Below are 12,068 nucleotides of genomic sequence, written 5' to 3' on the forward strand. Positions count from 1 at the left end.
ATTCACTAGACGATTTTTTCGTAAAACGAATTCGTCTAGCGAGGCAACCTCCGCTAGAAAAATCTCTTCGTTAAGCGAAAAATTTGTCTTACAGGGCATTTGTCTAGCGAGGCACCACTGTATTCACAAAGGTAAATGAAGCAGGAGTATCTCCTGCATGCAGGCGAAGCAGTGTAATGTGGGTTCCTGTCTGTTTTCTTTTTTACTTATTGCATTTCATGATGGATACAGATGCGGAAGAGACTATTTCTGGAAAAATCTTCTACAGTGTAATGTAAGACAACATTTCCTCTTAAAAGTGGTAAACTGATGGCTGTGAGTTTATTTGTATTGCCCATAACACTTCAGCACTGAACATGGATGCAAACAGTTATTTCTTTTTATCCACAGAGTCTCGCTGTGATAAAGACATGGATGCTCTTAGTGGTTATGCTATGTGCCTTCCTAACCTTACTAGGCTACATGTTGTTGAACATCGACCAATACTTTGTGTAGAGATTAAGGTGAGTCTGTCAGGATTTTAAAAGCAAAAAATAAAATAAAAATAAAATAACCCCTCAACTTTGAACAGCCCCATTTGTCTGGCAGCTGGTCTGTCAAGAGAAATGTGTCTCATTTTAAATTCTTGGAGCCATTTAAAAGGCCTGTTCTTGTATACTCATTTTGTGCTTAGTAGTAACTAGTTGCTGAGAGTATGAGCCCCTGTTTCTTCGGTCTTGCCACCCCTTCAACTCCCTATGGAGCTATTTTGCTGGAAATTATGGGCCCCAAAGTACTGTGAATGTGAACAGTCTGAATTCTGTGTCACCATTAGGTACAGTGAAGAGGTGATTTGATATAATAGGTGAAACGTTTTATGCCAGCCAGTTGTTTAACTTTGTATAAACATTTGAACCTTAGAAGCTTAGAGCAAAAATAATAATACTGTAAATAATACAGACTGTTTTCCCTCATGCTGAGAATTGCTGTTGTCACAAAGGAGGTAGGAACAGACAACAGCACTACAGAAAATGATTTTGTATTTCTGTTTGATAATGCAAAAGACATGTATAAATGACCTCTTCTCGTATATTAATTTTTTGGCATTTATGCAAATTTAAATTATTTACAAACCTGAAAACTGAACAGTTAGCACATAACTCTTTCTAAAAACCACCAGTTATGTGTTGGATTGATTAAATGTTAGTTTAATTGAGATGTTTTACAAGTATTGAGGGAGATACTGCTTTGGGATGTATCAGAAATCATTAAGGTAGTCCTTCTCTGTATTAATCACAGAGCATGAAGAGAAATAATCCTGATGCTCACATGTATCTGGGGTGGTGCGAATATATACACGTCTACCAAAACTTACTGTATATTCCTGCGTATAACACTACTTTTTAACCCAGGAAAATCCTCAAAAGTTGGGGGTTGTCTTATATGTCGGGTCGTATTTCTTATACAGTGAGTATATCCCAAACTCTATATTTTAACTGGAAAAGTTGAGGGTCGTCTTATACGCCCAGTCGTCTTATAAGCCGGAATATACGGTATTTATGGAGAAAGGCTAGATCCAGAGAGAAAGACACTTAAAGTGTCATTTTAGACCCCCTCCCCCAAATAGTGCCTTCTAAATACAAAGTGTACTAATAATTTTAATATATTTAAATATTTATTCTTGCAGCCCAAATGTGGCTTCCTCCCTTTCTCCAGTCATGTTTCACAGGAGATAAAGCACAAAGTATGTCGTTACTGCATGCATCAACATCTAAAGGTAATGTCTTATCTACAAGATAATGTTTTCCTCCCCGCCCCCTTTGGTTAGTAAAACGATAGAACTAACATTCCATCTTGGGCACAGTCTACCAAACAAGAACTATTGAAATTGTGCCTATTGCTTGCTTTACTGAAACATATTTTAAGGAGATTAGTACTTGCATATAATTTTGTTTTGTCTAAGGAATAAATAAAGCACCATTCTTAGTTGAGAATTTTGGGGTGTAATTTGTAATTGAAAACTGGGATACCTCAGAGCATGAGACTCTTAATCTCAGGGTTGTGGGTTCAAGTCCCATGTTGGGTGAAAGATTCCTGCATTGCACTGGGTTGGACTACATTACCCTTATGGCATCTTCCAACTTTACACTTCTATGATTCTGTGAATGCCTTTATGATAAAAATATATGAAAAAAACTCATTTAAACTTACCATGTCTTCATCAAAAAGCATTAGTGTAACTTCTTATGTTCCTTGACCTATTGTTTTCATCGAGAAACATTTAGATTTATGTGGAGGAGAATTTCCACATCAACATGGAACTTTCTGCACCTGCAAAAATGCTCTACATTACAGTGAAACTAGAGGGGAAATGCTTTTGTTAGAGAAAACAAAAGACAAGTAACTGCTAGCTGATCAAATCTTAACATTTAACAGGTGATTTTACATGACAAATAACACGTGGACATCACTGAAGTTTAAATTGCACGAGCTACTTGTATATTTGAGATCCTAAAGGTTCTGTGGGTGTAATTCTTGTTGCACATATTTTCTAGAAATATGTGAATACATAGTTGGGGTCTCCCCTTGTACTAATAGATAATGTGTTTTCACAGGTAGCAAAAGGAAAGTGGAAACGGCAAAGTAAATATTGTCCTCTGGATCTCTTCTCAGGGTGAGAGCTGTTACGTTTTTATGAATGGTTTGTGTTTGGTTTTTGTCACTACCGTTAATACTGCTTATTTACTGCTACTTTATTTATTTTTTAATTTCTGGACTGCTTTATATTTTTTATAAAAATCTTTTCAAGTTTGTGTAGGGCCAGGTGCTATGGGTGCTGAATGAAAGGCAAGGACAGTATTCCTAGCTTGAGACTCTTCTCTGTTAGACAAAAAAGGGTGGGTTCTCATGGAGATATCAAAGGGGCAAGTAATGTGGCAATGGCAGTTACGGACAAGTGTAAACATGGCTTCAGAAAGACCTTGCTGAAGAAGGAGGTCTTGAAGATGATGCCCAAGCATTAGAGGCAGGTTTCTTGTTTGCCTGGTCACATTTCTTCATTTTAAATAGTCCAATGTGGTTTTCCTTTTAGAAATAAACAGCGAATGCACTTTGCCTTGAGAAGTCTGCTACAGGAAGCACAGAATAACTTAAAAATATTTAAGGTAAGGTGCACTGAAAATTGCAATATGTTTTTGTTATTTACCATATCTGTTGCCCCTTATATCCTCCTGTTAGTATGCTTGACTGGGTGACCAGCTGCTAGTCCCACAGACTTAAATACAACAAGGCCACTCTTTACTGGATAAAAAATGGATACATCCTGATGCTTATAGAAACAAAGTTATTTATTTCATTTCCTAAAATATTTATAACCTTTATGTGAAGTTGAAAGTGAGAAAAATCTGTAGAGATAGGCAAGGAAATGGAGGAAGTGTAAATATGGTTATGTAAAGTTGAATTGAAGTGTGAAATTACTGCCTGTTGCTGTCAAAGAGGACATAGAGGCTTATTTTTGATCTTAGTACTAAGTACCACAGTACCAATATCTGCAATGTCAGCTACAAAGATCATATGATGAAAAAGATCAGTTATCATATGACTTCAGGTGATTGACAGGTTGGTGTGTTTTACTCAAAATGATTTCATTAGCCAAATTCAAAGGCCTGGTGGGACTAATTAGACCTGAGGGCTGAAGGTTCCCCTGCTGTACTAAGCCATATTTTAACATTTGGCTTGCACACTTTTGAGATGTGCTATGAGGAGGTGTTTGGAAGTGTTTACTTCTTGTTTAAATTGACTGCAACTTGCCATGTCTAAACAGGGTCCAACTGGCTTAATCTTTGCTATAGTTAGCTAAAATGAGCCTGCTTCATGTTTTATAAAGCTGCCTTGTTTCAGTTATCCATAGTCAAGATTAACCACAGTTTAGGGTTCAGGCAACTTGTAAACTGTGGTTAATATAAAATGAAAGAAGTTGCTGATTTCATCACTGAATAGCTGTGCAGTGTGATCCCAAGGGTTGCTCACTCAGCCTTATTGCAGTGCCAGCTATAGATAAGCATTGCATCTCAGCACAACCACTGACTGTCCTCCCAAGTCTCCTTGGTTTATGTGATGGATCTTTTGGTGAATCCTACCACAAAATAGGCCATGGGAGGAATTCAATGTCATAATCTTCTGATTGTTCTGTCAGTGCAAGCATTTGCTAGCCAGATGGAATGGGTTTCCATCTCCCCCACCCTGCACACTGTTCTGGGGGTTATCCCAATCTCCAGAGCCATTTTTCATGGAGGATATAGTGGAGAGGAGAGGGTAAACACCCATTGTGCAAGCATATGTCCTCATTAGGTGAATTCCGCCTGCTTTCTCATTTTTTAGCCCTGTATAAGCCAAATTCAACAGGATCTTTCCTTCCTAGTGGCATTCAGATAAGGTGTGTGATGAACATAAGGAATTGTTCTATAAAGGAAGTCTTTATCAAGCTCTTAATCTCATTATAAACTAAAATAGCAGACTTGGCTAGTTGCACACCAGTACACGTCTGTACATACTCTGTGTTTTAAAAGTACAGAGTCTGCTCCATGAAAAGCTTAATTCTAGAAACTAAAAAAGTTCATAAGCAAATGTATGTGTTTTGCATTGCTTGTTCCAATTAAAAATCAAAAATGGAATAGTGAGAATTCTGAAATATGCACCTGCATGGCACAGTTGTAGATTAATGGCATGCATGAGCCCTGTTTCCCTCCGCTGACTGACTTTAGTTTTTGATGGTAGTTTGTAATTTGATCTGTTCTGTGGTGAGCCTGTATGTTGGCACAATGATCAAATAATGTTTTGAACAAACCTTGCCTTTAAAAATTTGTTAATATGATTTGTACCGATTTATCAGAAAATTCTGAGGAAAGTAAAACGAGGAAAAAGGCCTGTTTGCTTAATATACATTCACTGATGTCAGTGGGTGTCTTTCTATCTAATTTAATTGTTTTTAAGTTCTGTTCTGTGTCAATAACTGTGTTTAAGTATCCTTTTTCCTGTCAGAGGCTAAGCTTCTCCCTCATGACTTATAATTAGTAGTATCCCACTTAGCAATTGAATAAGCTCCTTGTTTTAACTTAGGTTTGTATTTTGGCCTTCTCCCAGGGAGCTGAGGCTGGAACTATGCTTGGCAATAGTCCTGTGTCTAAGAAACCAGGTTGCTGCTTAGCTCTTGAAAAAGTGGCAGGGGAGACTGAAATTTGGAAGAGGAAAGCAGCAGCATGGCTTCTTAATCTCTAGCTAAGGTTTGCAGATGCATTTGCCCCTTCCTTTGCCTGCTGCTTTCCCTTGCCAAATCACACCTTTCTCCTGCCACACTTCAATCTGGCTACCCAGATTGTTCTCAGACTTGATCTGCTGCTGTACATTTAGTTCAGAACCTGACAATATCTCTGTGAGGTAGGAGAAGCTGAGAGAGTGTCCCCTTATGCAAGGTTATTTAGTGGGTGTCACAGCTGAGCAGGACATACAAGCATGCAGTGTGTTACTCCATACATTTTGCTAATATGAAAAAGTAAAATTTTAGAGGAATGACTTCTTTTTCCTTCCTGTTACAGAATGGTGAACTTATTTATGGTTGTAAAGATAATGAGGACTCTCTCTCTGATTTGAATGAACTTGCTTGCCATCTGAAGCCTTTTTTCTTTCCTTCAAATGGCCTGGTCAATGGAACTCATTGTACACGGACAGTTCTGAAAGAATTAATCCATGTAATAACAATGGCTCTACTGAGTAGCACAGATGCCTGCAAAGCAGGTGATATGAAGACAGTTCCCTCCTCACAAGGAAGGAGTTTCTGTGAAGCTAGTGCTTTCAGTAAAGAAATAGCAAGAAATGGTAAGCAATTTCTGAGTTTCATCTGCCCACTTAGAATTCAAATGATAAAATACTGTACAGCAAGATATGCTTTGCTATCAGTATGGTTGCCACTGGGTTGAACTGTAAGTAATCTCTGTCTAATCTTGGTTTTCTGGCTTCCCAATAATGTACTTAGGTTTTAAATCAGAAAATCTGCTATGCTTCCGACCTTAATACTTGTCAGGAAAGCATTCAAGTATTTGTCTAGATGTGCATATGCTTCCCCACTGTGTCTGCATAATATACATAAAAGTATGTGAATCAATTAATCAATTACTTTAGTAATCATTTTTCAGAATGCATTGATAGAATGATTGTCTGCACTGTAATTTTCAAGTTGTCTATTTGCTGCATGTGTTTCACATGCATATTGCAGAGTTTTCAAGAGATTTTTCAGTGTAGAAAACTTAAAGCTAATTATGGGCACATGCCCACTTCTTCAGACACGTAGAACTTGCAGATTTTGTTACTCTAGGCCCATGCTGTTGCTTTTAGAGCTATAGTTAGTAGAATATTTCAGTAGCTTTTGCACTTCCCCTCTTTGCCATGGACTGCTTGAAAATTGATGAGGGTGGGATTCAACTAATGAGTCAAACCAGAGCAGCACATGGTTTGACTCATTAGCCTTTTACCTTCCTGCTGTAGCGGTACTTATTTATCTACTTGCACTTTGACGTGCTTTCAAACTGCTAGGTTGGCAGGAGCTGGGACCGAGCAACGGGAGCTCACCCCATCGCGTGGATTTGAACCGCCGACCTTCTGATCGGCAAGCCCTAGGCTCTATAAAAAGAGCCACCTGTAAAATGTGCCTTTTATACAAAACTTAGATTTGCAAAGATGCTCATGATTAAAAATCAATTAAATCAGTTTGGTGCAATATTTCTTCTGAATAGCTTGAGGGTGGGGAACTGGGTATTTTCAAAATGTGCTAAGATAATATTTCTTCTTAGGATTGACTCTCAAATATTGTACACCTTGAGGCCTTGACATATAAAAATGTATGCCATTTGCAATAGTATTAGCATATCACCATAAATGTGCCCTCAATATTGGGAGCAGTAAATGACTTATGTTTCTTTGTCTCTTTGGAAATGTTCTTTCTAACTAGAGCTGAACATTGAATTACAGTCCCTCATTGTTTCCTTTTTTTGAATTGGGGGTCCAAATCTGGCTTTTGTTTTGAAATACGTAAATTGGCCATGGTTAATCTCCCCTGCTCCATAATTTTGCTTTTGTTAGTTGTGAGCAGAGAGGTATGTGTGTGTGTGTGTGTGTGTGTGTATGTATATGTATATATATATATATATATATATATATTGTCAAACCAGTTTTGAAAACATACTTTACTTTCAGGCAAAAATAAAATCGAGACCCCTGGTTTGCCCAAAGAATGTCTCCTCTACAAAACACTCCAGGCTCAGATGCTGGATATGCTGGATATTGAGGGTGTATATCCTTTGTACAACAGAGTGGAGCAATACTTGGAAGAGTTTCCCAAAGAGAGGTAAGATTTCATGGTACCTGTTTTTAACTTGGCAAGTGGAATGGAGTAGAGCTGGCCAGCTAAGTGCAGCTGCACTGAGAAATGTGGAAGATTGTTGCCAAAGGCTCATTAAGGTTTCTTTAGAATTCGGAGGGCCTATTCAGCTATTCTAGGATTATCTTCACCATGATACTGAGAATTAGGCCTTGCGGTAAGAGGCTGCATTTATTTGACCCCTCTGATCTACCAGTTTAAGAAAACACAGTGATGTCATTCTATGTACAGCTCTGAGTCGTAATATACAGCTTAGCTTACAGTCTTGAGTAAATAAGGTCGTCTGTAATATTACAACCTCTGCATAAATCCAGAAGTTATACTGCAGAAATTACCCACAGTTCACTGACCCAAATGCCACACTACCAATATTGTTGGCAACTGCCCTTTCTTTCATACCACATTGGATAAAGAACTCCTGTCACAAAATAGCTTTTTTGACAGTTCTTGTTCTTATTATTTACACAGCTTTTCTTTAACATGGTAATAGTTATTCCCTTTCTGTGGTAGGAAAAGAGAGACAGTAATGGACTGGTTCACATAAAATGCACACTCCTCTTGAGAGGAGGATCTACCAACAATACTGCAGTGTGGCATTTCAGTTAGTGAAATATGGATTATTTCTGCAGTTCTGGAATATAACATTTGGACTGATGCAGAGGTTGTAGTATTCTCTTCTGCCAATATTACTTTTGGTTTCAAAGAATATAACATATATGTTATATGTGAACCATATGTGAATATGTTATATGTGAGTCCTGGTTTAAAACAAACAAACAATGGGTATCTGATAAACAAGCCAACTTGTTTATCACCCAACTGTGGGTGGCATTTTCAACTAACCGTTGCTTATTTTAAACCAGGATTCCTGGTTCACTCAACACTAAGCTCAGTTTCTTCGAACCTGAAATCACACTCAGTGGAAGTGAACATTGTTCAGGTTCACCCGCATAGCACTACATCCAGCAGTGGGGGAACCTGTCTGCTTCCAGACAGCAACCCTATCTAAAAATTCGTAAGTAGAAAAAATCCTATCTAAACCGCATCCAAGATGGCGGACGGAGCTCCATTTGTAAGTAGAAACATTCGTAAGTAGAAACATTCGTAAGTAGAAACATTCGTAAGTAGAGGTACCACTGTATACTGATTTTTTATTTAAAAAGATACACACAAAGCATGAACTTTAGAGAAATGGACTGACAAATTGATCTGGACTATGAAGAGCATATTGCAGCAGTACAAAAACCCTTTAAAATGGACATGACAGACTAGACGGAACCCTGAACAGAAGCACTTTGCTCTGCAACATTTTTATTTCAGGTTCTATTTCAAAAACAAAAGACTATAATGTTACTTTGGAGATGCATTGTTTTTCCAATGTTAGTTCCATGGCTCATCTCTTGTGATTTTAGATAAAGATCACTAGAGGGTGCAACAGCCTCACTTGTTAAAAACACAATATTTTTTTTTGGAGCAGCTAGATCTATGGTAAGAAAACAGCAGCGGAAACAAATTTGGTGCAATTGTTTAATGATGAACAAATATAGTATAATCTGCAATCATTATGTAATTCTAGATTTTAGACCTGTTCTCTAAATGGATTTTTCCCATTTTTTTTAAAGGAATGTGTTACAGATAGATGGACCTTATAATGAATCATTCTATGAGAAGCTACTAGATATCTCAACTGAAGATGATGGAACAGTAGCATATGCACTGACAAAGGCAAGGAGCTGAAGTTCCTTATTATTAATTATTAGTAGATGCCATTTTCAGATAATTATTATACTCGCATATGTCCTGAACAAATGCTGAAGACACAGAGGCTAGGGCCTAGCATAGCAGAAGGTCTACATCTAAGCCCTAATGCCAACTTCTCTGTTGGGAGGGAGGGGAAGGTGGGGTTCCTGCTGCTCCCTACCTTCCAGGCCATCTACTACCAACTACCCTGTGAGAAGGTACAAAGGGGAGACGGAGACAACACCAGATGCCTGCTCCAGATGCACTCATTTTGTTTGGCTTTTTACATATCAATTTGCATTTCATAACAGTTGTAAGCTGTTCTGAGGACTCCAGTTGAAAAGGAGGGTATACATCTAGTAAATAAATACAATTTTGAACATAAGGGCAATGTAGAAAAGTTGTGATATGCCAGATCAGGCTATTAGTTCATTTATTCCATTACTGTCTCATCTGACCAGTGGTTTATCTCCAGAGTATCAGGCAGGAGTCTGCTACTTTATTCCTTTTATTGAAGATGCCAGGGATTGAACCTGCGTCTTTCAGTATGCATAGCATGTGGTCTACCACCAAGTTATGATCTTTCTAGATTGAACATAGATTCAACCTGGCAGTGGGAAGGAACATCTCTTTGGAATCCTCTTTATGAGGCCTCCCTCCCCAGGACTTAGGATGATTCGAGGCAGCAGGTACTTGTGAAATGTAGTTCCCCAAGGCAGCTGTGCCCATGGTATGAACTAGAATTCCAAGGCCTTCTGATAGGTAAGGTGTAGTGGTAGCATTCCAGGTACCAGAGAATGCTTCACTTGCTCAGATAACAGTCCAAACTGGAGGAAAACGTCTGAGACACAAATCATGCTTAGTTCATAATACAGATGAGGTAAGTACAGTTTTTGGTGACACCACTAATTACTATGCAGATTTTGTTAATGGTACCGTATATGGTATTAAGACCAGCTTTGCATGGAAGGCATTGCCTTATTTTGAACCAATTTTAAGTAAAGATAAGGAATTTTTCCCCTAAGGAATTCTTAATGCACTCCCAATTCAGTTTGTATTAGCAATACAAGTCCTTTGCCTCTGTACACATGGTCAAAGGGAACAAGAAATGGTTTCTTTTAAAATGCTGGTGTTAATAGCCACCACCCAATCATTTCTCTCTGCATTAGAAGTGGAACAGGGCTTCATCTGACCTTCCTACATATTGGGGCTGATGCAATTGATGCAACCTGAGTGCTTTCTCCCACATTGCCCCTGCAACCAATGAAGCCATCCACCTATGTGGCTTGAATTCTTTATGTGCTTACGTGATTCAGAAGTGATGGACCACTCAAAGGAGCAGCATCATTTATGTGCTATATAAATAGAGACTAACATTCTAATTGGTGTCAAAAATTGCCCCTTCTCCTTGTGTCAGTGGGAACCTCCAGTTAGCAAAGTTCTGCCAAAGATAAGTCTGGAGCTGGCACAATGAAACCTAAACATGTTAAAGCTCTAATAAGGCTCCAGGTGTAAGTACTGCTTTAATTTTTTATGTTTTATGACTTTGTTTTATTAGCAGCTTTGTGGGAAAGTGGTGTATTAATGTTCAGAATAAAATAGTCTGCTAAATGTGTTGGCTGATATTTCTCTGCTGGTTGCTAGTGTTGTGGGCTCCAACATGTGGCTCAGTAGAACAGAGGTAGGGTTGTAATGTTGTCAATTAATTGGTTACCTGACTACTTGAGTACGGTGAAATATTCCATGAAGTCAATGTACCTATACCTGTGTGGACTACCAGTGGCATAATTTCACAACAGCATTAATACAATCTGATTTTTGCTTGATCAAATTCCCAACTGTATACAAATGTACAGGATTTTGTAGAGGAACATAAGACCCATTCATGTGGGTAAGGGGCAGCCTCTTGCATCCATGCAGAGTTGGTGTCTGCCCAAGGGAAGGCTTGCATGCATAGGTCTCTAAATATGTACAGTATATGTTTCCATGCAGACTGCATGTGTAGGAAGCCTACACATCGGCTTCATGTATGGATGTAGGGGCTAGGGCCAGCAGCATGCGCTGCTTCCTAATAACTACTTAGATTCCCCTTCCTTGAATAATACAAGAAAGGGACTCTCCCATACCCCAGATAATATATGGGTACAATCAACAATGGCCAGCAGCTGTTTCTGGTATCATATCAACTGGCAAAATGGAAATGGGGGCAGACCCTTGCAGTATTTATCTATGTGTACAGGAGGTCAAGAATTATACTGTAGTTTAGCCACACAATATCTTACACGGGCAATTGTGTGGCAGAGATAAGAGGCTGGCTTGCATTTGTGATTGGCTGAGTCAGCATTATAATTCTTATGTAATAGTCTGTTTGATGAGTCCTGTCTTAATTTTGTTGCAGGTTCAGCAGTACAGAGTTGCAATGACAGCAAAGGATTGCTCCATTATGATTGCCCTCTCACCATGTCAGCAGGATGAATGGTAAGATGATATAGAATGTTATGCATGCTTCTTGGAAGTTCTCTGTCTGCACTTCAGAATGATCAGTATGCATTGAAGTTAACACTGCTTTGGTTCAAATTTTATTGTCCATTGATATAATTGAAGCTCCAAACCCCATTCAACTAAAAGCATGCAAAATTGATGATGCCTATGACAGCCTTAATTGAAAATCTAGTAATCTATATTTTAGATGTCTTAATAGTACGCATAGCTTGGTCAAGAGGTTGGTGACATATTAGATGACACCCACATGTAATGGCCGATGGGCACTTCTTCCCTTGAGGGGAACTCCTTCATTTTGCCCCTTGCTCTGTCAGGATTGGCCAGTCATTGATAAGTATGTCTGCTACATTCTCACTCACTTTGCAAAGTTCTGAATGTCTCTAGAAAGGCTCTGGTTTTAATTTAAAACATAATT

At 38.6% G+C, this 12,068-nt stretch overlaps 1 protein-coding gene across 2 annotated transcripts in view; it reads left to right on the forward strand.

Moving 5' to 3' along the window:
- IPPK (inositol-pentakisphosphate 2-kinase) overlaps positions 1–12,068 on the forward strand; it is a 31,693-nt gene that overhangs the window by 15,658 nt on the left and 3,967 nt on the right. For both annotated transcript variants that reach the window (XM_035106191.3, XM_035106194.3), the window contains exons 5-12: positions 391–503; positions 1,667–1,756; positions 2,595–2,653; positions 3,071–3,143; positions 5,574–5,853; positions 7,228–7,378; positions 9,034–9,136; positions 11,550–11,629. In XM_035106191.3, the coding sequence (XP_034962082.2) occupies positions 391–503; positions 1,667–1,756; positions 2,595–2,653; positions 3,071–3,143; positions 5,574–5,853; positions 7,228–7,378; positions 9,034–9,136; positions 11,550–11,629 (949 nt within the window). The remainder of the gene's footprint in view (positions 1–390; positions 504–1,666; positions 1,757–2,594; positions 2,654–3,070; positions 3,144–5,573; positions 5,854–7,227; positions 7,379–9,033; positions 9,137–11,549; positions 11,630–12,068) is intronic.

The sequence above is a fragment of the Zootoca vivipara genome, chromosome 2, assembly GCF_965207765.1.
Source record: "Zootoca vivipara chromosome 2, rZooViv2.hap1.1, whole genome shotgun sequence".
Classification (NCBI taxonomy): domain Eukaryota; kingdom Metazoa; phylum Chordata; class Lepidosauria; order Squamata; family Lacertidae; genus Zootoca; species Zootoca vivipara.